The sequence below is a fragment of the Mustelus asterias genome, unplaced genomic scaffold, assembly GCF_964213995.1.
Source record: "Mustelus asterias unplaced genomic scaffold, sMusAst1.hap1.1 HAP1_SCAFFOLD_257, whole genome shotgun sequence".
In the NCBI taxonomy this organism is placed as follows: Eukaryota; Metazoa; Chordata; class Chondrichthyes; order Carcharhiniformes; family Triakidae; genus Mustelus; species Mustelus asterias.
This window is the reverse complement of record NW_027590224.1, coordinates 326,016-352,698: the sequence shown is the minus strand read 5'-3', so window position 1 is coordinate 352,698 and position 26,683 is coordinate 326,016. Positions and strand designations below refer to the sequence as shown.

The 26,683-nt window shown below is 45.9% G+C and overlaps 1 protein-coding gene across 3 annotated transcripts in view; it reads right to left on the bottom strand.

Moving 5' to 3' along the window:
• Positions 1–2,448: 2,448 nt before the first annotated feature.
• Positions 2,449–26,683, bottom strand: part of LOC144485977 (uncharacterized) — a 158,770-nt gene continuing 134,535 nt past the window's right edge. Inside the window, exons 1-6 of one of the 3 annotated variants that reach the window (XM_078204071.1) lie at positions 20,843–20,968; positions 17,959–18,029; positions 14,736–15,015; positions 9,178–9,274; positions 7,669–7,750; positions 2,449–3,898 (exon numbers count right to left, since the gene is read on the bottom strand). In XM_078204071.1, coding sequence (XP_078060197.1) covers positions 3,818–3,898; positions 7,669–7,750; positions 9,178–9,274; positions 14,736–14,871 — 396 coding nt within the window. In that variant the 5' untranslated portion in view covers positions 14,872–15,015; positions 17,959–18,029; positions 20,843–20,968 and the 3' untranslated portion in view covers positions 2,449–3,817. Of the gene's footprint in view, positions 3,899–7,668; positions 7,751–9,177; positions 9,275–14,735; positions 15,016–17,955; positions 18,030–20,842; positions 20,969–26,683 lie in introns of those variants that run through there. The other 2 variants (XM_078204070.1, XR_013496206.1) reach the window with 2 other exon arrangements.

Here is a 26,683-nt window from a genome sequence, read left to right as displayed (position 1 = left end):
AGAGGGATGGAGTTTAAAAACAGTAAGGTTATGTTGCAGCTGTATAAGGTGCTGGTGAGGCCACACCGGGAGTACTGTGTACAGTTTTGGTCTCCTTACTTGAGAAAGGATATACTGGCACTGGAGGGGGTGCAGAGGAGATTCACTAGGTTGATTCCGGAGTTGAGAGGGTTGGCTTATGAGGAGAGACTGAGCAGACTGGGGCTGTACTCATTGGAATTCAGAAGAATGAGGGGAGATCTTATGGAAACATATAAGATTATGAAGGGAATAGATAAGATAGAAGCAGGGAGGTTGTTTCCACTGGCAGGTGAAACTAGAACTAGGGGCCATGGCCTTAAAATAGGGGGGAGGAGATTTAGGACTGAGTTGAGGAACTTCTTCACATAAAGGGTTGGGAATCTGTGGAATTCCCTGCCCAGTTGAGGCTACCTCATTGAATGTTTTTACGGCAAGGATAGATAAATTTTTGAACAGTAAAGGAATTAAGGGTTATGGTGAGCGGGCAGGTAAGTGGAGCTGAATCCACAAAAAGATCAGCCATGATCTTATTAAATGGCGGAGCAGGCTCGAGGGGCCAGATGGCCTACTCCTGCTCCTAATTCTTATGTTCTTACCTCCACATAAATATCCATTCTTCACATATGAGTTATGACATGGAAGGAAATATTTTAGAGGTTTTTATCCTCATTAAATTATTATGAAGAGCTGTGTTGTCGTGAAAAACGCTATATAAATGCAGGTTTAGTTTTTAAATTTGCTCCAGTGTCCCCCTGCAATACTGACAGCCCGCACCTGATGGCGATGATGCTCCATTTCTATTGGCTGACAAACTGCGCCATCTACTGTCTGAACCCCTTTAATACAGGAGCCAGACCCTGGGTTTATCTGTCTGAACCCCTTTAATACAGGAGCCAGACCCTGGGTTTATCTGTCTGAACCCCTTTAATACAGGGACCAGACTCTGGGTTTATCTGTCTGAACCCCTTTAATACAGGGACCAGACTCTGGGATTATCTGTCTGAACCCCTTTAATCCAAGAACCAGATTCTGGGTTTATCTGTCTGAACACCTTTAATACAGGAACCAGATGCCCAGCTGAAGGACTCTCTGCCATTGCTGGGCTGCCCCCGTTCCAGGGGACCATGGGGTGCCCTTTGTGTAGAGATGCCGGCATTGCACTGGGGTAAACACAATAAGAAGTCTCACAACACCAGGTTAAAGTCCAACAGCGCTCCGAAAGCTAGTGGTTTCTGCTACCAAATAAACCTGTTGGACTTTAACCTGGTGTTGTGAGACTTCTTACTGTGCCCTTCGTTAACAGGAAGGGATAACACTCAATGAATATCCAACTGATGAGCGACCACCGCATGAACATTATGCATGTCTGTGTATCCTATTGTGGGAGCGTGCACAACTCCTACATTCTGGCATGGTTGGAGGTACCCGACATGTTCGAGGGTCACCCTCGGCTGAGTGGGTGGCGAGTGGGGGACAAGGATTAGCCATTAAGGTCATGGCTGATGACACCTGTGCGGAGGCCTCAGACCCAAGGGAAACCCGTTACAATGAGGTCCACTCTGCCACCAGTAGCATCATCAAGTTGCAGTTCAGCTGGTTGGACTGCTTTAGCGGGGCGCTACAATATACCCCTCTCCCAGAGGGTGGCATGTATAGTGGTCACTTGCTGTGTGCTGCACAACCTGGCACAACAGCGGGGAAACATGAGGAGGAGGCAGCCTCACCAGAGGAGGAAGAGGACCATGATGGCATGGAGGACGAGGAGGATGCTGAGGGAGCGGAATATCCATGGCCAGTGTCCAACAGGAACGATGGACCAGTGAGGCCCTTATCACCTCCAGATTCCAGTGTGGGACCTTCATTGAGCGGCAGATCAAACCCCCCCCCCACTGATCTAAATACCCTGCCTTGGCAATCCCTTGTTTCCATCTCCCCCTCCCCTACTGCATTGGTCCAATTAACCCCCCCCTCCCCCCCACCCAAGGGTCAGTGTGATGGGCTTGGGATGGTCGTGTCAGAGGGTCTCGTAGCAAAGCTGGAGGGTGATGACGACTCGATGTGAGGAAAGTTGTGAAGCTGCTGATCATCTGAAGTCTGACTGCGGCCTTTCTGGTGACAGGTCACTTACCTCCCGGTTCATTGTTGGAGTAAAAGGTCAGGGGTGGGGAGGCTTAAGAGACAGATCATCAGGGTCCTGGACTGGTGATGCTGTCAGAGGCGGGTGAGTGACACTGTTGCTCTCGAATACCCCCGATTAGGGGTCAGTGCGGGGACCATGTGGGAAGATCAGAGGTTCAAGCTGTCAACATTGCCCCCCTCCCCAATTCCCTTCCCCTTAAGGACTGACGTAATATTGATAGGTCAGTCGTATGGGGGTGACATGTTTATTTGTGACTGTTGTGGGAAATGTACCACTGGGTCAGGCTTGAAGGTTTCAAGAATACAGTTTTATTTTATCGAAGCTTCGTGGAGAAATGGCACTAACAAGCAGCAAACCTTCTCTCAATGAGACAATAGGAGCAGTCCATCTTTATACCCTTTACACAATAGATGGACCGGACATCTAGCCATTATCACATCGTTGTAATCAAGTAGGTGATCGATCGTTAACACATCGTTATAGACAAATACAGACAGATACAGACATGAACATGTTAACATCACATTGTTCTATGAATTGATACATTTCCTACGTCAGTAGCAATCAATGGTTTTAGTTTCGGCCTATTCATATAGTAATTTACAGTAATTGGTTTTCCTGCAGTTATGTATTCCCGATCCCACCTGTAGCTAATCTCGTTATCCAACCCTATTGTCCTTATCCTTAAGCCCTGGCTGGCTTCCTGTAGGATTTGATTCCTGCATGTTTAACTTTGAATAGCTGTCTGTCCTTTATGTTTTAATCTCAGGTAGCTGTCTGTACTGAAAGTCAGTGCCTGTTTAATGTCTTTTTCCCAGGTGACTGTTGATGTGCCAGGCAACCATCTTATGTGTACCCATCTGTATATTTTTCCCACTTCATGATAATGGAGAAGTGTTGCTTCACCCATGCCTATTTAAGTGGTGTAATGACCCAGGCCAGAAACTCCAAGGTGTTTTGTGAAGTTAGCCTAGACCCTAAGTTTTACATTTGAGCATAAGGTGTTTCACTCCAGGTATGATTCAAGTGACCCACTAGGAACCTTTTATCAAACAGTTTATTTAAGAACACAGTTAGAATATAATGAAAAGAATTAGCATAACTTTTACCAATTGCAAAACTTAAACATGACACAGTGTAATTCTTAACAGCTAGCTATCTCTGTTGTTCCAATTTAAAAGCAATACCCCATAGACATACACCCTTCTTCAGAATTAGTTAACACTAAAACAGGTATGCTCACATGATATTAGATTTCCAGTTTTGTAACACTTCTGGACAAAATATCAAACAGCAGTTTTCAGACAAGGATATACCCTCAAGGCAGCTAAGCAGAGAAGTAAACCCAGTTTCTAGCAGCTTCCAGTCTTCAGACTTCAGAGACAAGAAAGGATACCTCTCTCCCTACAGCTTCCAAAACAGCAACACTCAGACAGCAGAATCTCCAGCTCCAGAGAGTAGAAAGCAGACACTGCTCTCTCTCAACTCCAAAGAGCATCTGAAAAAAAACAGCAACTAAGCTGGAATCCTCTGTGAAAGCCGAGCTGTCCCCAGTCATATGACCTGACCTGTCAAACACCCCAATCAAACTCTACTCTGCAATCCCAGGGAAATACTAAACAGACAATTGCATTAGTTCAGATTAATTGGTATCAATTATACTGCTTCAGTAACAATAGAGGTTACCAGTTGTAGACAAAACGGCTGTGAGAAATGCCAGGGACTCCTCGAAACATCCTGCAGAGAAATATGATTAAAATACATTTCTTAAAGGTAAAGCATCGTCACAGTGGTCCTCTATCGTCCTCTTCTTTCGTTCCCTCCCACATCTTATAAGTGTGTCCCTAGATTGCACATCAGAGGTGGAGATGGAGTGCTGTTGACCATGACCTCTGGCCTCTGATACCCTCGGTGGGCATCCTTTGGAAGGCCTGGACCTGGAAAGGCCCGGCCAACTTTTGGTGCCACAATGTGCCACTCTGTGCTGCCTGCTGCCCAGGGTAAAAGGCACTGTTAGGAAGGCGGAATTCATAAGGGCTGGTAACGGCCCGAATCTCCATGGTTGAAGACTGTGTTGGGCTCCCTCAGGGTGCTCGATGGCCCACAGATCACTCCTTGGGATGGAGGGGCAGCTGGAGTGAGCTCCATCAGCTTCTCCATGATCCTGCACCGCCATTGTCTGCACCGTGATTCCAATGCCTTCGGACATGGCCCTCAGTGATTGGCACATGTCCCTCTGCAATTGGGTAATGTTGTAGATGCCCTCAGCTGTGGTCCTGTGTGACTGGGTCAAGCTCTGATGCGCATCAGCAATATCCCTCAACACGAGCGACATGTCCTTGTGTAACTGGCCTAGATGCCCAGGGTCGCAGCCATGGGTGTCACTGAGTGGGCCATGTCTTGAAAGTCATTGGTCATTGTATAGACATCTTGGCCCAGGCTTTGCTGCGGGTGCTACCCTTGTAGTGTTGGCCTGGGTACCACTTAATGCTGGCACCATCTCCTGCGAGATGAGGCTCCCGGACTCCTCCAGTTGTGCCTGCATTTGCTGGAAGGTCGCTGACATCTCCTCCTGTAAAGCCTGCCTCTGCCTTTGCATGTTGACCATTGCTGGGATGAAGGCTTCCAGAGGCCTGACATCTGCCTTGGGGCCAGCAGTTCCCAGGGAGCCATCAGCCCTCCAACAGACCACTCCCTTGGATATCTCAGCCTCCACCCGATGTGCAATAATGGCTGTGTGGTGCCAGAGAGTGTCCCAGGAGCCTGTCTATGAATGTTTCTCACTGAGGTGAGTGTCCCTGTGCTGGCGCAGGTGAACGCAATGACAGTATGTCTGTGTCCAGTGCTCGGAGGAGTGGCATGGCGGGATGCAATCCCTGATGGCCTCATCCAATGGAGACACAGCAAGACAAAGTACATGGGGTCAGCTGGTGGAGCTGTCAGGGGTGTGGAGGATGATCGAGTCACTTGACAAAGCACCATGATCTTGATCCTGGTGCTTTGGGTCCTTACTTGCTTGGGCCCTGCCGACCTTGCAGCCAGCGACACTCGCTCCTGTCTCAGCACTTTTTATGGTCTCCTCAGAAGGGGTGAGGACTTGCACCTCAGGGATGCCCCTGCCTGTTTTTGCCCACTCTCTTGTTGAAGGTCAGCTTTGCCTATGGGGACATAAAGATGACAGAGTGAGAGGTTGGCCTGACTAGGATGGGGGTCTGAAATCTGTGGCATGTGTGGTCATGGGGCTACTCCAATTAGGGGTTGTGATGTGCACTGTGGTTGAGGCGTTGGAGGATCAGATGGGGATTCTATTTGACAACTTTAGAAGGTGGTGCGGTGTGATCGAAGGGGTTTAAGGTGAGATGGCAGAGGTTAGGGATGCTTCAAGGAGAGGATGGGGCAGGGAAGTAGGAACTCACCCTTGTCGAACAGAGTAATTCGGTCATCTACTTCCAGCATTGCATGCCGCCCTCTTAGTGAAGCTTCTGAAGCTAGTGAAGCATCCCCCCTTCCCATGCCTCCGCTACCTTGGCTGGTGGCTGCCTCCTGCTAACTCTTGGGAAGAGGGCCATCCTCTCCTTGAAACATCCTCTTGATTTCAGCCTCTAGAGATCACGGAGCAGAGCCTTTTCTCGGCTGTATTCCTGGCTGAAGCGAGAGTGATGCCAAAGGGACCGCTGAAATACTGCACTGCCTCCGCTTCAGAGGGCTGACGGGTAAATGCTGACTGCAGTGAATCAGGCACCAGGCATTGCGAAGCCTGTGTGAATCATGTCGGGGGTGAACTGAATTGCGAGTGCTGATCGCTGGTAGCACCAGGCGAAACCCTCCGGCTTTCCCGCTGATGTGGGCTCTTAGCCACATAATGGGAGAATCGGGCCCTCTGACTCCACACAATGAGTTTGTATCACTTTCTCCACCCATCACATTTGATAATTGTGTGTTGGAGCAGAGAGAGAGGGAGAGACAGATGGAGAGAGAGACATATGGAGGGAGAGACTGACAGAGGGGAACAGAGACAGAGAGAGACAAACAGAGATGATCGAATCTCTGTCCCAGTGGCTCAGCATCATTTTGTCACTGGAGAAATATTTTATCCCAAATCCTGCCAATTTCAAACCCATTCACTCCCTCCCCCTTTCCCCCAGGGGCTTGTCTTGTATTCCCAGGAATCTCAATCCACACTCCCACCCCCTCAGCTGACTCGTCTCCCCATTTCACACTCACTTTCAGTGGAATCTGATCTGTGCAGATTCCGCTTCCTTGTCCCTGTGGACACTCCCGTCACCACTGGACACCCTCAAGATTTGGGGATTGATGTAGAGAAGGTCATTGGTTTTGTCGGGGTTCCCATGTTCAGTATTTATTCCCACTGGACCATTAGAGCGATCCTGGGTATCTGGTGTCACCTCCTCTCTGGTTGTGTTCCGGGGGCCAGTGAGCAGAATGTTCTGTTCACCCTCCAGAGAAATAGGGTTAAATTATAGTGCAGCTTTGTTAGTGTCAGTCGGGGCTCAGTGTGTTTAACCCCCTCTCTTTGAGTCTCTGACTCAGAAACTCCTGGGTTTGAGCCTCATGAATGGCAATCACAGGAGACTCCAAAGAGATCCAATGGGATCCTTTGCAAGGGTGTTACTGATGTCTCATAGGAAACGCAATAACCAGTTTGTACACAGCAGGATCCCACACTGAACAATTTGATGACAAACATTTTGCATTTTTAAAGCAATATTAGCTAAGGGATAAATATTGGCTGCAGGAAAATAAGGTGCACTCACCCCTGCTCATTTTCCAAAGAGTGGCCATGGGAACGTTTACACCCACCTTAAAGGATACGCGGAGCCTCGATTTAATGTGTCATCTGAAAGATGATAGGATTTCGGTACTGCAGCACTCCCTCAGTACTGACCCTCTGACAGTGCAGCACTCCCTCAGTACTGACCCTCTGACAGTGCAGCACTCCCTCAGTACTGACCCTCTGACAGTGCGGCACTCCCTCAGTACTGACCCTCTGACAGTGCGGCACTCCCTCAGTACTGACCCTCTGACAGTGCAGCACTCCCTCAGTACTGACCCTCTGACAGTGCAGCACTCCCTTAGCACTGACCCTCTGACAGTGCAGCACTCCCTCAGTACTGACCCTCTGACAGTGCGGCACTCCCTCAGAACTGACCCTCTGACAGTGCAGCACTCCCTCTGTACTGACCCTGTGACAGTGCAGCACTCCCTCTGTACTGACCCTGTGACAGTGCGGCACTCCCTCAGTACTGACCCTCTGACAGTATAGCTCTCTCTCTGTAATGACGAGTGCTGGCTAAGATCCTGCACTGATGTCTCTGGTGTGGTGAGTAAAACCATGTCCTTCTGACTCAGAGAGTGAGAGGGAGAGTGACAGTGCTACCTGCTTTACCAGTGATTGACTCCATAGGTCGAAATCTATGGGAATCTGGCATACCTTTGTCTACAAATCTAGATTGAAGCTTTGGAGTGAGTATAAACAGCTTCTGTACCTGGTGCGTCACAGAGACTGGCCTGGGCCTCAGTGTAATGTCACTGGTCTCTGAAACTCTCTCCTCAATTGCTGTCTTTCTCCTGCAATAAATAATACAATATCACACTATGGTTATCATATATCAGAGGGTCATTGCAGCATAGACACAGCCCACTGTAAATGTACCTCAGCTACTGGACTGTCTCTTAATCCCACGCACCCACTGCTGTCATGGACAGGAGGGAGACAATTTAAACTGCCCTGATTTCCGCACTCTCTACCCGTCCATATACAGAAAGGATTTTTTATTATCCTGATTTCCCCTTTATAAATGGTGGTGGAATTTCTCCAAAACATTAAATTTGGAAAGGTTAAAGGTTATCCGCACACAACCACAAACACACACGAGAGTGGTTTTGCAACGTCCACTCCTATTTGCACTCACACAACAAATGAGGGGTAAGGAAAAGGAAGGTTCATGGCACAGCCACAATAAAAATACAAGTATCTGTTTTACATATACCCAGGGTCCGGAATCAGAAATAAACTGGAATGTTCCTTCCAACGGGAGGCTGGCTGATGATAGAATGCACCACTTTTTGAGAGCGAGACTTGCACAGCAGGAGAAAGCACGTAAAACAAGTTAGTTTGGAGGCACGGGTTTCATGGTTCCAGCAGTTGGCAGTTTTGATGAGGGTCCAAGCTTTTTCTGCTGCCACTAACTTGAGGTGAGACAGCACAGACTGTTGCCTGGAGTTTTGTTAACATTAGAAGTCAAGCAGGAAACTGCCGGAGTTTAGTTCCAACAGACAAGGTTCCAGTGCAGCTTGGGGGAGGTCAAATTACATAACTCCTCGATTTTTAACACTCCAAGGCTGGAATTTGAGGTGTTCATTTGGAGTTGGGATTCCTCTCATTTTTAAAGACATGGGTGTTGGGTTCACTTCACTGATGCTATCTTTGTTGAAACTTGTGTCAGGACTGCTAATATTTTGCCAATAGCACCATTATGGGAGGTTACGACTTGCAAAGGTTTTAACTTCTTCTGAGTTATCTAGACCAGGCTCCACATCCATTGTTACCTTGAAACTGCTGCAAGGCATCAGGTGACTGGCTGAACCATTTATTAGCTCAGCAAATTCTCCATTTTTAACAGCACAGAAAAAAAGCGACTCTCTAAAATAGTGCAGCTGATGAATATATGTGGAAATATTTTTATCTTTCACGTCACGATCGTGACACTGTTCTCTCCTCCATATCCCTGTAAATTTACCCCCTTCCAGTATTTTTCCAGTTCCCCTTTTGAAAGTTCCTATTGAATCTGCTTCCAACCCTTTCAGGCAGCGCCTTCCAGATCAGAATTTATTAGTATTAATCAGGGCAATGAAAGATGCACTCTCCAGTAAGCGGAACACAGGAACCTGTTAAAGGAGAGGCACGTGGCTCTTAAGGGAAGCAATCACTGACTTCAGGAAAGAACTTGAAAGTAAATGTTTAGAGAAGCACAAATTTAAATCTTCTCACTTACTTTCTGACATGCAGGAAGATTAATATTCCAACCACAAAAACACTCAAAATGATCCCAGCTGTGAGCAATCCTACTCTCCATTTACTGGTGTCTCGATCTGTAAAAACAAACATTAATTACTGCATTGCATTTTTAAAATGATGCTACAATGTATCTCGACCAGTGATACTTTCACGCTATTTGAAAATATTCATTCTCAGGTAATGCTGACATTTATTGTCCACCCCAACTTTCCCCTTCAGAAGGTGCCGTAGGATCTTCCTCCTGAACTCCTGGTTTGATACAAACTGGGAAACCAGCTCAGGGGGCGATGTAAGAGTTAGCCACATTGGTGTTTGAGATTACAGTCACGGATACACCCAGACCTGATAAAGATGGCAGATTTTCTTCCATTAAAGATCATTAATGACCCACCTTATGTATGTAATCTCTATATTTGCATCAACTAAAATAATTGATATCAAGTCATCATCACATTGGGATATGAGAGATATTGCTGTGTGCAAACTGGTCGTGGCATTTTCTACAGTACAACAGTACCCACACTTTTAAAGTGCTCCATTGGCTGTAGACTGTTTTGGAATTATTTTCTTGTGAACTGAGTAAATGTTGCTTGAAGTTTAGGTAAGATTGTTAGGAAAGCTTCATACTTTTTGCTAATTACTTGCTGCACCTGGATTCCAGCCTTTTGTGATTCATACATTAGGACACCCAGATCCCTTTGCGTCTCAGAGCTCTGCAGTCTCCCACCATTTAGATAATAAACTTCTTTCTTATTCATCCTGTCAAAATGGAAAATTTCACATTTTCCTCCATTTGCCAGATCTTTGCCCACTCATTTAACCTATCCATATATTTTTGTAGCCTTCTTAAGCTCTCTCCACATCCTACTTTCCTACCTATCTTTGTGCCATCATCGAATTTGGCAACCATCCATTCAATCTCTTTCAGAACTGTTCGGACTGCATGAACAGGAGGAGTCCAGACAGCCCCTCGAGCCTGTTCCACCATTCAACAAAATCATGGCTGAGCTGTGACATGATGCCTCTGGTTTGATTTGATTTGATAACTCATAATATAACCCACCCATTCCAGGTATTAGTCTAGTATATCTTCTCTGAACCATTTAAGAAAGTAATTAATATTGTACACAGTATTCCAAATGTGGTCTCACCAGTTCTCTGGAGAACCACAACCCTACTTTTCTTTTCAGTTCCCCTCACAGTAAATGATAACATTCCATCACTTTCCTAATTGTTTTGTTGTGGGAAAAATCCACTAGTAGTTAGATCTCGAGATTCCAAAACACAGTTTATTCAACGGAGCTCCGTGGAGACAAGGCACATGTCTGTAGCAAACCTTCTCTCAGTAAAATGTCGGGAACGGTCCATCTTTATACTTTTTACACAATAGATGGACCGGTGATTTGAACATTATCACATCGTTATAGGCAGATACAAACAGATACAGACATTTAACATAGTATTGTTCTTATGAATGGGTACATTTCCTATGTCTGTGGCTATCAGTGGTTGGTTTCGGCTCATTCAGGTGCTAATCGGTTTCCCTGCATTCATATTTTCCCGCTCTTCCTATGACTAATCTATTCCCTTTGTCTCGGGTTTTTTCCTTATCTAAAAGATGTCTCGATCCTTGGCTTGGCTTCCTGAGGTGTTTGTTTACTTTAAATCACTGTCTGTGATATTTAAATGGCTTGTCTGTTGGGTTTGATTTGAAGTGATCTTTGTATAAGTGGAAGCCGGTGTCTGTTTTATGGTTCCTTTCCCAGTTAACTCTTTATGTGCCAGGCAGCCATTTTAAAGTGTGCTTTCCTTACATTTTTCCCCTTACAGTTTGCTGTACCTTTTGTGATTCATGCATTAGGACACTCAGATGCTGCTGCACCTCAGAGTTCTGCCATCTCTTACTATTTAGATAATAAGCTTTTTAAAAATTCATCCTGCCAAAATGGACAATTTCACATTTGCCCACATTATACTCCATTTCCCAAATCTTTTCTCACTTACTTAACCTATCTATATATTTTTGTAGCCTCCTTATGTCCTCTCCACAACTCACTATGCAACTTATGATTGTGTCACCATCAAATTTGGCAGCAATCTCTTCAATCCCTTCATCCAAGTCATTTATATAAAGTGTAAACAGTTGAGATCCCAGCACTGTTCCCTGGCACACCACCTGTTACATCTTACCAACCTGAAAAAGACTGGTTTCCACCACCCTGCATTGGTCAAAGTCTTCCCTAATATAATGCCTGAAAGGTCTGCCACTTATTTTTAGACTCTGTCCCCTGGTATAAGACTCCCCCAGCCAGCAGAGATATTTTTTCTCTATCGACCTCTACCTTGGTATAAATAACTTGTTAACCTTTTAATATCCATGGGAATGAAGCCTCGTGTCCACAAATCCCTGAAAATGGCATCAGTGATTACGCGGGAAGAACATCTGCACATTCTTCCCGTGTCTGTGTGGGTTTCCTTCGTGGATAAGTTGTCAAGAACAGCTTCTTCCCTGCTGCCATCAGACTTTTGAATGCACCTACCTCGCATTAAGTTGATCTTTCTCTACACCCTAGCTATGACTGTAACACTACATTCTGCACTCTCTCCTTTCCTTCTCTATGAGTGGTATGCTTTGTATAGTGTGCAAGAAACAATACTTTTCACTGTATACCAACACATGGGACAATAATAAATCAATTCAAATCAAATCAAAATCAGAAGGCATACAGCATGCCTGCCTTCATCGGCCGGACGTCAGTATAACAGTTGGCAAGTTATGTTACAGCTGCATAAAACTTTAGTTAATAAGGACATAAGAACTCGGAGCAGGAGTCGGCCATCTGGCCCCTTGAGCCTGCTCTGCCATTCAATAAGGTCATGGCTGATCTTTCTGTGGACTCAGCTCCACTTACCCGCACTCTCACCATAGCCCTTAATTCCTTTATTGTTCAAAAATTTATCTATCCTTGCCTGAAAGACATTCAATGAGGTAGCCTCAACTGCTTCACTGGGCAGGGAATTCCACAGATTCACAACCCTTTGGGTGAAGAAGTTCCTCCTTAGCTCAGTTCTAAATCTGCTCCCCCTTATTTTGAGGCCATGTCCCCTAGTTCTAGTTTCACCCACCAGTGAAAACAACCTCCCTGCTTCTATCTTATCTATTCTCTTCATAATCTTATATGTTTCTATAAGATCTCCCCTCATTCTTCTGAATTCCAATGAGTATATCCCCGGTTTATTCAGTCTCTCCTCTCAACTCCGGAATCAACCTCCGGCCGATGGAGGGCGGCACGGTAGCACAGTGGTTAGCACTGCTGCTTCACAGCTCCAGGGTCCTGGGTTCAATTCCCGGCTCGGGTCACTGTCTGTGTGGAGTTTGCACATTTTCCTCGTGTCTGCGTGGGTTTCCTCCGGGTGTTCCGGTTTCCTCCCACAGTCCAAAGATGTGCGGGTTAGGTTGATTGGCCAGGTTAAAAAAATTGCCCCTTAGAGTCCTGGGATGTGTAGGTTAGAGGGATTAGTGGGTAAAATATGTGGGGGTAGGGCCTGGGTGGGATTGTGGTCGGTGCAGACTCGATGGGCCGAATGGCCTCCTTCTGCACTGTAGGGTTTCTATGATTTCTAACCTTGTGAATCTCCTCTGCACCCCCTCCAGTGCCAGTATATCCTTTCTCAAGTAAGTAGATCAAGCTGTACACAGTACTCCAGGTGTGGCCTCACCAGCATCTTCTCCAGCTGCAACATAACCTCGCTGTTTTTAAACTCCATCCCTCCAGCAATGAAGGACAAAATTCCATTTGCCTTCTTAATTACTTGCTGCACCTGCATACCAACCTTTTGTGATTCATGCACAAGGACTCTCAGGTCCCTCTGCACAGCAGCATGCTGCAATTTTTTACCATTTAAATAATAGTCCATTTTGCTGTTATTCCTACGAAAATGGATAACCTCACCTTTACCAACATTGTACTCCATCTGCCAGACCCTTGCCCACTCACTTGGACTATCTATATTCCTTTGTAGACTTTCAGCGTCCTCTGCACACTTGGCTCTGCCACTCATCTTAGTGTTATCTGCGAATTTTGACATACTACACTTGGTCCCCAACTCCAAGGGCACATTTTAAGGAGCATCTTAAAGGTTGTGAGAGGGTTGGAGATTGGCCGGGATTCTCTGACCTCATCTGTGGCTGGGATTCTCCGGTCCCACTGCTGGGCAGTGTAGTGGAGAACATGCCCCAGTCTACATCAATGGGGACGAAGTAAAAATGTTTGAGAGCTTCAAGTTTCTAAATGTCCAGATCATCAACAAACTGTCCTGGTCCCCTCATGACGACACACACTATAGTTAAGAAAGCCCACCAATGCCTCTACTTTCTCAGAAGACTAAGGAAATTTGGCATGTCAGCGACAACTCTCATCAACTTTTACAGATGCACCGTAGAAAACATTCTCTCTGGTTGTATCGTAGCTTGGTATGGCTCTTGCTCTGTCCAAGACTGCAAGAAACTACAAAGGGTCGTGAACGAAGCCCAGCCCATCACACAAAGCAGCCTCCCACCTATTGACTGTCTATACTTCCCGCTGTCTCGGAAAAACAGCCAGCATAATCAAGGACCCAATGAACCATGGTCATCCTCTCTTCCACCTTCTTCCTTCAGGAAAAAGATACAAAAGTCTGAGATCGCATACCAACCGACTCCCTGCTGCCATCAGAATTTTGAATGGATCTATCATGTATTAAGTTGATCAGCCAGGATCTTATTGAATGGTGGAGCAGGCTCCAGGAGCTAGACGGCCTACTCCTGCTCCTAGTTCTTATGTTCTTATAAACACCACAATTACATCAAGAATGAAATCCGGGTTACATTAGATACAGCAAGAGGCGTAACCACTGACTAAAGTAATGTCTGGAAGTGCAAAAGCATCAGCATGAAGCTGCATAAAGGTCGAACCCAGTCACCAATGTGGTGAGTTCTGCTCTATTGAAGTGAGAGTTAGACAGAGGAGAACAGCTTTTGAAATGTGGGTTTTGGGAGAATGAGGGGACTCAGAATCAGCTGGATGGACAGAAAGAGCAATGAGTGACTGAAATCAAGAGGAGAAATTCAGGAATTAAAAGGATTGCTCAGTATTAGTTAGAGAGAAAGATAGTCAGGTATGGAGATTGGAAATGACACTGGGCGGGGTGTTCCGCAAAACCCCTGTGTGTTTTGTGGTGGCAGAGGTGGTCCCCCCATTGACTGTTGGCAGAATCTTCTGTCCTGTCCCCAATGGGTTTCCCATTGAATGCACCGCTTGCCACAAGGAAACCAGTGGTGCGAGTTCGCCATTGGGTGGACAGGAAGAACCTGAACCGCTGGAGAAGACCGGCCTGAGAGTAAAAATAGAAGAGGAAGAAGAAAAATTAGATAGGTGGAAAACATTGAGATGTGGACTGAGTGGGGACTGAAGAAACAAGAGAATAATCAAGTTGATGCCAATGGTTCCACTCAGACTAATAATAACAAATAAATGAATGTATCTCCACACTCACATTCCACAGTGATGGTGATGGACCCCTCCACTGCTCCATGTTCATTCTCTGCCACACACTGATAGTCTCCAGTGTGCCTGGATGTAACGTGAGGAATCACCAGCCACAGCTCATTGCTGGAACATGTTCTGTTCATTGGGACATTAAGATGTCTCCAGGTCAGGTTAGAAGCTGGGAAGCTCTCGACAGCAGATTATCACTGTCAAATTCCCCTCAGAAATATTGATCCATGAAGAGTTAATCATATCAAGAGAAGTCATTGAGAGATTCTGTGATGCATCTAAAAAGAATCAAGATCAGTTAACTTGCATTGACTGTGAAACATTTTGAGATGCTGAGAATATGAAAGATGTGATATCAATGTAGGATCCTTCATCACAAAGCACATAAGCCAGAAAGTCACTTCAGTACTGAGGGAGCGCGTTACTGAGAGGGTCAGTACTGAGGAAGTGCCGCACTGTCAGAGGGCCAGTGCTGAGGGAGTGCCGCACTGTCAGAGGGTCAGTACTGAGGGAGTGCTGCACTGTCAGAGGGTCAGTACTGAGGGAGTGCCGCACTGTCAGAGGGTCAGTACTGAGGGAGTGCTGCATTGTCAGAGGGTCAGTACTGAGGGAGTGTTGCACTGTCAGAGGGTCAGTACTGAGGGAGTGCCGCACTGTCAGAGGGTCAGTACTGAGGGAGTGCTGCACTGTCACAGGATGACACCCATCCTCCACCTTAAACATCCAACCCCTCCACCACCAACGCACAGTGACAGCCGTGTGTACCATATACAAGATGCACCACAGCATCTCACCAAGGTTCCTTAGGCTGCACCTTCCAAACCCACAACCGCTGCCATCTAGAAGGACAAGGGCAGCAGATACCTGGGAACATCCCCACCTGCAAGTTGCCCTCCGAGTCACTCACCTTCCTGACTTGGAAATATATAGCCATTTCTTTGAAGTCGCTGGGTCAAAATCCTGGAATTCCCTCCCTAACGGCATTGTGGGTCAACCCACAGCACGTGGACTGCAGCGATTCAAGAAGGCAGCTCACCATCACCTTCTCAAGGGCAACTAGGGATGGGCAATAAATACTGGCCAGCCAGCGATGCCCATGTCCCACAAATTAATTTTTTTTAAAAAACAGACACATGGGAACACCACCATCTGGAGGTTCCCTTTTTGCAGATGACGCTAAGATTTGTAGTGTAGTTAATAGTGAAGAAGGTCATAGTTACAAGATGATATAGATGGGTTGGTCAGATGGGCAGAACAGTGACAGATGGTAGTTAACTCTGCTAAGTGCAAAGAGTTGCACTTTGGAAGAATTAACAAAACAAGGGAGTATTTAATGAATGATAGGACACTAGGAAGCTTAGAGGAACAGGTGGATCTTGGGGTATTTATTCACAGATCCTGAAAGCGGTAGAGCAGGTGAATACGATAGTTAAGCAGGCATATGGGACACTTGCTTATATCAGTTGTGGAATAGAGTATAAGAACAAGCTGGTAATGTTGGAGTTGTACAGAGCATTGGTTAGGCCACAGCTGGAGACTGTGTGCAGTTCTGGTCACCTCACTAGGAAGGATGTGATGGCACTAGAGGAGATACAGAGGAGGTTCACCCGGATGTTGCCTGGGATGGAGCATTTGAGCTATAAGGAGAGACTGGATAGGCTTGGATTGTTTTCTCCAGGGCAGAGAAGGCTGAGGGGGACATGATTGAGGTGTATAAGATTATGAGGGGTTTGGACAGGGTGGATAGGGAGCAGCTACTCCCCTTGGTTCAGGGATCAATCACAAGGGGCAGGGTTTTAGGCTGAGGGGCAGGAGATTCAGAGGGGTTTTCAGAAAAAGAAATTCATTCAGAGGGTGGTGGGAATCTGAAATGCACTGCCTGGGAAGGTAGTGAAGGACGGAAACCTAAATACCTTTAAAAAGGTTAATATCGGAACACTCAAGGATATGGGACAAGTGCTGGAAAATGGGATTAACGTGACTTTAGTGGTAGTTATTGTTGGTGCAGACTCAATGGGCCAAAGGGCATTTTATGCACTGTATGGGGGCAATTCTCCCATTCTGACCAACTAATTTTTTTGGCGGGTCGGGGCGGGAGATGCGCACCTGCGCCAATTCGCGGGATTCGCCCACATGCATTCCCGACGCATGCGCGTCTCCCACCACCAGAAATCTGGCGCAGTCGGGATCACACAGGAAACCAGGGGGAAGACCAGGCAAGTAATTTTATTTTATTTTTAATGTTATTTGATTGTCATTATCGGACCTGGGACTGAATTCTCCGGGTCCGATAGCATCTCCCACCCCACCAGTACAAATTCACCCCGGCAGGGTTTAGAGTAGCTCTCCACTTACGGGGAACTAGTGGGAGAACCCGCTGGAGTGAAGGGCGTCAATTGGGCTCCCCAGGGGGTTGGGCAGCAGAGGGGTGGCGTCTCCTGGGCATGGACACCTGGGTTGTGCCAGCCTGTGCCCCCTGGCATTGCCAAGGGGCAAAGTGCTAATGCCCAGGGGGCACCTTGGCACTGCCCACCGGGCATGGGGCAGTGCTAAGGAGTGGGGCCTATTGGGGTGGGGCCCAATGGGGTGGGGCCTAAGGGGCGATCGGTGGGGCTGGGGGTCCCGCTGCCACTCTGCATTGGGATTGATCGCGGTGGCCTGGCGGGGGTGGGCGGTGGTGATCTGCTGGGGGTCTGCCTCCTGAGGGGGGAGGTCTGCTGTGGTGGGGGGGGTCTGCCACCCAGGGGGGTCTGCCTCCTGTGGGTGGGGGGGGTGGGGGTCTGCGGGTCTGCCGGCCTGGGGGTGTGGGGGGCTGGAGATCATGGTGCTCTGGGACGGGAGGGTCGGGGCTGACCCAGGAATGGTCGTGGGGGCCGTGATTGGGCTGTGGGGGGGGGGGGGGGGGGGGTGGATGCTGTTGGAGGGGCAGCACTGCATGGGTCCCGGGCTGGCCAGCAAACAGGAGGCTGACAGTTTGGGGCCACTGCGCATGCGCAGAGTACCAGAACGGTCAGACTCTGGTGTGAACAGGCCTCACCTCCCGAGCTTTTAATGATATTCACGATTGTGACCTCTCCATTGCACAGAGTGTGGGAGATTCGAGTCTGAACTCCTACTCAAAAAAAAATTTTGATTTACACCATTTTTCCCACGGATTCAGCGCTTAGAATTTTTTTGCAAGAATCACCCCCTATGACTCAATGACTATGACTCCAACTCACCATCCATCCTGACTTTGAAATATATCAGCTGTTCCTTCACTATCACTGGGTCAAAATCCTGGTCATCCCTCCTGAAAGATAGGAATCAGTAAGAATAGGCAACAACACCTCCTCCATGATCATCCTCAACACTGGTGTCCCACAAGGCTTTGTCCTCAGCCCCTCACTATACTCCTTATACACCTATGACTGTGTGGCCAAATTCCCCTCCAACTTGATTTTCAAGTTTGCTGATGACACCACTGCAGTGGGTCAGATTTCAAATAATGAGACGGCGTACAGGAAAGAGATAGAGAATCTGGTGAACTGGTGCAATGACAATAATCTCTCCCTCACTGTCAGCAAAACGAAGGAGATTGTCATCGACTTCAGGAAGCGTAGTGGCTAACATGTCCCTGTATACATCATGTGGAGATGCCGGCGTTGGACTGGGGTAAACACAGTAAGAGTTTTAACACCAGGTTAAAGTCCAACAGGTTTATTTGGTAGCAAATGCCATTAGCTTTCGGAGCGCTGCTCCTTCATCAGATGGAGTGGATATCTGCTCTCAAACAGGGCACAGAGACACAAAATCAAGTTACAGAGTACTGATTAGAATGCGAATCTCTACAACCAACCAGGTCTTAAAGATACAGACAATGTGAGTGGAGGGAGCATTAAGCTTAGGTTAAAGAGGTGTGTATTGTCTCCAGACAGGACAGCCAGTGAGATTCTGGACTTGCAGACTGTACCAGCCGACTCAAGAACAGCTTCTTCTCTGCTGCCATCAGACTTTTGAATGGACTTACCTTGCATTAAGTTGACATTTCTCTACACCCTAGCTATGACTGTAACAGTACATTCTGCACTTTCTCGTTTCCTTCTCTATGAACGGTATGTTTTGTCTGTATAGTGCACAAGAAACAATACTTTTCACTGTCTGTTAATACGTGTGACAATAATCAATCAAATCAAAAATAACCTTAACAACACTGTGGGTGTAGCTACACCACATGGACTGCGGCGGTTCAAGAACCGTCACCTTCTCAAGCATAATTCGGGATGCACAATAAATGCTGGCGTAGCCAGCGATGCCACATCCTGGAAATGAATTTAAAAATAGAGTGCATCTGTTACATTTTACTGGAAATTGTTTGCGGTTTCCTTTCCTTAAAAAACAAGGCTATTGTGAAACTGCGATGTCAGCCATGTCTGAACTGATAACTGTAGGATCAAACTGCTTGTTTTTTTTATTTAACTGTGTTTCGTTAATACATTTACTGAAATACGTGAGTAGATGAATGTGTGAATATAAACCTTATTGAACAGCAGCCTGGTTTAACAGCCTGATTAACAATCAGTCTCACAACACCAGGTTAAAGTCCAACAGGTTTATTTGGAATCACAAGCTCTCGGTATGCTTTCATCAGGTGACTCACCTGATGAAGGAGCAGCGCTCCGAAAGCTCGTGATTCCAAATAAACCTGTTGGACTTTAACTTGGTGTTGTGAGACTTCTTACTGTGTCCACCTCAGTCCAATGCTGGCATCTCCACATCATGATTAGCAATCGGAACATCTGAAAACAATGGCTGCTCTGACCAGCTTGTGCATGTTGGCACAGTGGTTAGCACTGCTGCCTTATAGCGCTAGGGACCCGGGTTCAATTCCCGGCATGGTGGCACAGTGGTTCACACTGCTGCCATTATAGCGCTAGGGACCCGGGTTCAATTCCCGGCATGGTGGCACAGTGGTTCACACTGCTGCCATTATAGCGCTAGGGACCCGGGTTCAATTCCCGGCATGGTGGCACAGTGGTTCACACTGCTGCCATTATAGCGCTAGGGACCCGGGTTCAATTCCTGGCTTTGGTCACTGTCTATGCGAAGTCTGCACGTTCTCCCTGTGTCTGCGTGGGTTTCCTCCAGGTACTCCGGTTTCCTCCCACAGTCTGAAAGATGTGCTGGTTAGGTGCATTGGCCATGCTAAATTCTCCCTCAGTGTGCCCGAACCCGTTCAGATTCCAGCACTTCTAACTCCAGAGTAGCTATTTTAAAAACCCAGACCAGTCCCACAGAGGACAATGCACACACCCACCGCATGGGACTGGCACCCCGCCCCCCCACCCACACCAATCCCACCCTGACCACCCAGTTGAACCCCACAGCATCCGAAACAGGCAACATGCTGGCTCAAATCCGATAAAAAGTCTCAGACAGAAAGAACTGAGAGTGCCATCCATACAATCCATTCAAGTTTCGGGAGTTAGTTTGATGTAGGTGATGGAATGTTACTGGGAAGGATGAAAAGCGTTAGGAGAAGAGCTTGACGCACTATAAGGAAAGGAGGGGGTCAGGGGATTCACAGGTGGACAGAATGAGTGAAGGCTCAACAAGCTAATGGCAGATGAATGTTTGAAAATGTGGCTTTTCAATGCCAGCTTTAGACACAGAACTCGATGTCTGATAGGGTACTTCAAAACAAAAACAAACTCTGCATGGGGTGCAGAGACCTTGTCAACAATGCACCCCTGAAACTTAGTTCAATGTGAGACATTAAACTGAGGGGCCCTGTCTGCCCTCTTGGGTGGGTGTGGAAGACCCCATGGCCACTATTTAGAAGAAACGTTGCAGGGGGTTGGTGGTGGGGGGGGGTAGTTCTCCCCGGTATCGTAGGACCAACATTTATCGCTCAACCAATATCACTGAAAAAACCATATGACCTGGGTCATTATCACATTGCTGTTTGTGGGATCTGGCTATGGACAAATTGGCTGCTGCATTTTCTACGTTACAACAGTAACTAAACTTCTGAAAAAGATTAACTTCATTGTAAAGTGCTTTGGGCCATTTGAAGCTCATACTCTGCACAAGAGATTTGACTTGAGTAGGAAGCATTTTACTTACAGCAGTATGAGCCCTGGAGTTGTAGAGTGAATCCTGTCGGATAGAGGACTAATTGGAGAGACTTCAAGAAATTGATATAATTCGGGAAATGATCAGCGGAGAGATGATCTTTGCTTTCCTCGCTGTAGTGGACAAGAGGGGAACTGGCTCCTGATGAAGTGTCAGTATTAACACAGTTCCTGTGTTTGTGGAGGATGTGAAACAGGGGATGTTGCATGGTTTTTGGTGTGATCACATATCTTTATTTGGTACAACATGCATCTAGTTCATGTCCACTCTTCAAAACTAAAAAGCCACAGGATGTATAGATTTGATCTGTTGTCAGAAACACCCACAGTCTCACCCAGAAGCAGAAAAGTGATCCATAGCAATGTGTAAAACTGTAAACTCAGCTCCATCAGAATAACCACTCACATACTATTATAAAGTCAGCTGATGTTGTTACTGGACGGTCAAGCCCCGGAATGGAAATCTGGCTCAACCGACCATAACTTTTCTTTTTTAGTTTAGAGGCATGGATGAACAGAGTCACAGGGCTGCTAATTAACTCTTAACAAAATATTAAGACATTTATTAAACATGAAAAGATTACCTATAACACAATACTCCGTCATCCCAACTATATCTTCACAGATACAGAGTTTTCTAAGGATAACACAAGCTATTAAATATAGCTTAGACTCTATTGTTCTTGGTAATTACATAGCCCAAGTAAACCAACAAGCTAACTGTGGTTAGACACACTACACTCTGAACCCAAATGGGTGGCAGATGCCACCCAATGCAACTTCTGTGGATTTCTCATCAAATCCCCCCAGATGTTTATTACTCTGTGAGCATCCAAGTGTTTCTTGGAAAAAGCATGCCTTAGAATCTTCTCCCAAATAACGTTTTCCCTCAGATAACTTCACCAAAGATCCACTTCCAGGATTTGAATCTCTCCTTTCAATATTCCTCTGCCTTCGATTGCCATGTGAATTCCAACGTATACATAATTTCCCAGGCACACAACCATGCCAACAAAACACTACTGCTTCACAGGCTGTATAAAGGTGTCACAAACCTTAGGATTACATCAGGTATCTGGCGTTCCGCTAGCCAACTTCACCAGGTCTTCACCTTTGAGCTATGCATTTAACTGCAACCTTGCTCTGCCCCTTTCTTTAATGATGTGGAGATGCCGGCGTTGGACTGGGGTAAACACAGTAAGAACTCTCACAACACCAGGTTAAAGTCCAACAGGTTTATTTGGTAGCACAAGCTTTCGGAGTCTCGCTCCTTCTTCAGGTGAGTGAGGACTTGTGTTCAGAAACAGGGCATATACAGACACAAAGTTAATTTACAAGATAATGGTTGGAATGCGAGTCTTTACAGCTAATCAAGTCTTAAAGGTACAGACAATGTGAGTGGAGAGAGGGTTAAGCACAGTTAAAGAGATGCGTATTGTCTCCAGCCAGGACAGTTAGTGAGATTTTGCAAGCCCAGGCAAGTCGTGGGGGTTACACATAGTGTGACATGAACCCAAGATCCCGGTTGAGGCCGTCCTCATGTGTGTGGAACTTGGCTATCAGTTTCTGCTCAGCGATTCTGCGTTGTCGTGTGTCGTGAAGGCCGCCTTGGAGAATGCTTACCCAAAGATCAGAGGCTGAATACCCGTGACCTCTGAAGTGTTCCCCAACAGGAAGAGAACACTCTTGCCTGGTGATTGTCAAGCGGTGTTCATTCATTCGTTGTCGTAGCATCTGCATGGTCTCCCCAATGTACCATGCTTCGGTACATCCTTTCCTGCAGTGTATCAGGTAGAAATGTTGGCCGAGTCGCAAGAGTATGTACCGTGTACCTGGTGGATGGTGTTCTCACATGAGATGATGGCATCCGTGTCGATGATCCCGCACGTCTTGCAGAGGTTGCTGGCAGGGTTGTGTGGTGTTGTGGTACACCTGCCTCTAATTCGTATGTTTGTAAAACATCTTAACTTCACAGGCTTCAAAGAACGTAGGAACATAAGAACTAGGAGCAGGAGTAGGCCATCTAGCCCCTCGAGCCTGCTCCGCCATTCAATAAGATCATGGCTGATCTTTTCATGAACTCAGCTCCACTTACCCGCCCGCTCACCATAACCCTTAATTCCTTTACTTTTCAAAAATTTATCCTTGCCTTAAAAACATTCAATGAGGTAGCCTCAACTGCTTCAATGGGCAGGGAATTCCACAGATTCACAACCCTTTGTGTGAAGAAGTTCCTCCTCAACTCAGTCCTAAATCTGCTTCCCCTTATTTTGAGGCCATGACCCCTCGTTCTAGTTTCACCTGCCAGTGGAAACAACTTCCCTGCTTCTATCTTGTCTATTCCCTTCATAATCTTATATATTTCTATAAGATCTCCTCTATTCTTCTGAATTCCAATGAATATAGCCCCAGTCTACTCAGTCTCTCCTCATAAGCCAACCCTCTCAACTCCGGAATCAACTTAGTGAATCTCCTCCACACCTCCTCCAGTGCTAGTATATCCTTTCTCAAGTAAGGAGACCAAAACTGTACACAGTACTCCAGGTGTGGCTTCACCAGCACCTTATACAGCTGCAACATAACCCCGCTGTTTTTAAACTCCATCCCTCTAGCAATAAAGGACAAAATTCCATTTGCCTTTTAATTACCTGCTGCACCTGCAAACCAACTCCTTGAGATTCCTGCACAAGGATACCCAGGTCCCTCTGCACAGCAGCACGCTGCAATTTTTTACCATTTAAATAATAGTCCATTTTGCTGTTATTCCTACCAAAATGGATGACCTCACATTTACCCAACATTGTACTCCATCTGCCAGACCCTCGCCCACTCACTTAAACTATCTATATCCCTTTGCAGACTTTCAGCGTCCTCTGCACACTTTGCTCTGCCACCCATCTTAGTGTCAACTACGAATTTTGACACACTACACTTCATCCCCAACTCCAGATCATTTATGTAAATCGCAAACAATTGCGGTCCCAACACCGACCCCTGAGGCACACCACTAGTCACTGATCGCCAACCAGAAAAACACCCATTTACCCCCACTCTTTGCTTTCTGTTAGTTAACCAATCCTTTATCCATGCTAATACATTACCCGTAACACTGTGCACCTTTATCTTATGCAACAGTCTTTGGTCCGACACCTTGTCAAATGTCTTCTGGAAATCCACATATACCACATCCACAGGTTCCCCATTGTCCACCACGCATGTAATGTCCTCAAAGAATTCCACCAAATTAGTCAAACCTGCCTTTCATGAACCCATGCTGTGTCTTACCAATAGGATAATTTATATCCAGATGTCTCGCTATTTCTTCTTTGATGATAGATTCAAGCATTTTCCTACTACAGAAGTTAAGCTAACCAGCCTATAGTTGCCCACCTTTTGTCAAGTTCGTTTTTTAAACAGTGGCGTCATATTTGCTGTTTTCCAATCTGCGGGCACCACCCCAGAGTCCAGCGAATTTTGACAAATTACCACTAATGCATTGGCTATTTGCTATGCAAGAAGAAAGTCTTCATGCATAAGGCTATTAATGATGATGAAGAATTTCCAACAGAAGAGGAACAGAAATGTTTCCAGAGTGAGATTAACGGCCCTAATCATACGTTCTGGAATACAGATATATATGTGAACAGACAGTGTAAACACTGGATACTGGAGCCAGTGTAATGGTTTTGTCAGACAATGAACCATGGTTACCAACACAATGTCCACAGCTAATGGTTCAGAAGGAATCGAACTAAAAGTCAGGGGGCATTTCAAGTCAATGCTCCAATAGCAGGGAAATCACTGTATGTCCGACAGAAGTAGAAGGCCTAGATAGACCTGATTCTAGGAAGGTTGGAAGAAGGAAATCAGCAAAATTCCAAGTGTGATTTCAGAATGAATCCCTGAAACTATCCAACTGCAATGAAGATCTAGACTGAGACTTCAGCACTAACTTTCCGATACTCTTCACAGAGATTGATAGTTCTGTTGTTTTACCGGAGGATGCCCTGGAGAGCTGCCTAGACTCCCTCACACCAAATACATGGTGAAGCAGTCACATCTTAGAAAAGACGGGAATGAGACTGATCGTCATCACTCTGTAATGTTGCTTCAAAAATGGAAGACGGAAATCTGGTGATGGAATACTCATTCAAATACCACCTTCATTCAACAGTGATGACATTGTAGAAAGTATATCTGCAACAATCCATCCACCAAGAGTCATCTATGATTCTACCAATCAAACAAATCCAACACTAGGCATGGAAGCCAGCCATGGCATGTCTGCAGAGAGAAAAATGAACTGATCGATGAAGCATGTCTGCTGGATTCTGAGGGAAGCCAAGGCATAGATCAGGTGGATTCCTCACATCATCCCATCCTTCCTAAAGAATTACTTTCACAGATTGAAACTCATGATTATCCGAGAGTTCAGGAATGATTGACTGCAGAAGTATGGAAAGATAGGAAGGACCATTCAAAGGAACAAAGATAGATGCAAGAGACAAGGATAGAGAACATGCAAAATGCAAAGAGAGAGAAACCGATAAAATCCAATCAAGAGAGAGGGAAATATGATGGAGAAAAGTGTCACAGTAAAATGAGGAAGTAAAGGATCAAATTCAGATCTGGAACTCAGACCAAGGCTTAGCAGGCGTAATAATCCAGAGAGCAGACAATCAACAGTGATCTTATTTAGTTAATACTTCATAAAATGTTGTATGAAGAAATCAGAGGAATTTTATTTCTATTTATCAAAGGTAACAATCAGTCATACATTTCAACATCCTGGGGGGGTTACCATTAATTAGAAACTGAACTGGACCCAGCCTATAAATATTGTGGCTACAAGAGCAAATCAGAGGCTGGGAATCCTACGGTGTGTAACTCACCTACTGACTCCCCAAAGCCTGTCCACCATCTACAAGGTACAAGTTAGGAGTGTGATGGAATACTCTCCATTTGCCTGGATAAGTACAGCTCCAACAACACTCAAGAACACCAGCATCTGAAAGTTCCCCTCCAAGTAACTCACCATCCTGTTAGGGAGCCGATCAGAAACTCCAAGGTATATTATGAAGTTAGCCAAGACCCCAATTTTTGCCTTTGGGTTTGGCAATAGGGTGAGCATGTTTCGCTCCAGGCATGATGCAGTTGACCCACTAGGAAGCTTTTATCAAAACAAACTGTGTTTAAGAATAGTTAGAATATAGCTAAAATAATTAGCTTGACTTTTACCAATTAAAATACTTTAACATGACAAAGTATAACACTTAACAACTAGCAATCTCTGTAGTTTCAATTTAAAGCAATACCCAAATAGACATACACCCTTCTTCAGAATTAGTTGACAGTAAAGTATGCTCACATGGTGTGAGATTTCCAGCCTTTTAACACTTTTAGATCCAGACAGCAGTTTCCAGAGAAGGATATATCCTCAAACAGCAGAACGTCAGAGAAGTAAACCTAGTCTCTGGCAGCTCCCAGTCGCCAGAGTTCTCTGCAGCTCCCAAACAATAACTAACCTTGAATTCTCTGTATAAGCCTAGCTCCATCCAGTCATATGATCTTCCCTGTCAATCAATCTAATCCTACTCTGTAAAACCCCAGGGGAACCACTAAAAACAACAGAACTGCATTAGTCCAGAATAAAACAAACATTCTAGCAATTAGAAGCAATTATGCTGCTGCAGTAACAATACAGGGTGCCAGTTATAGACAGAATGGCACTAATAATACAAAAAACTGCTAAAACAGATCCTGCACAGAAACATGACTAAAATACATGTCTTAAAGGCACAGTATCGTCACAATCCTGACTTGGAAATATATC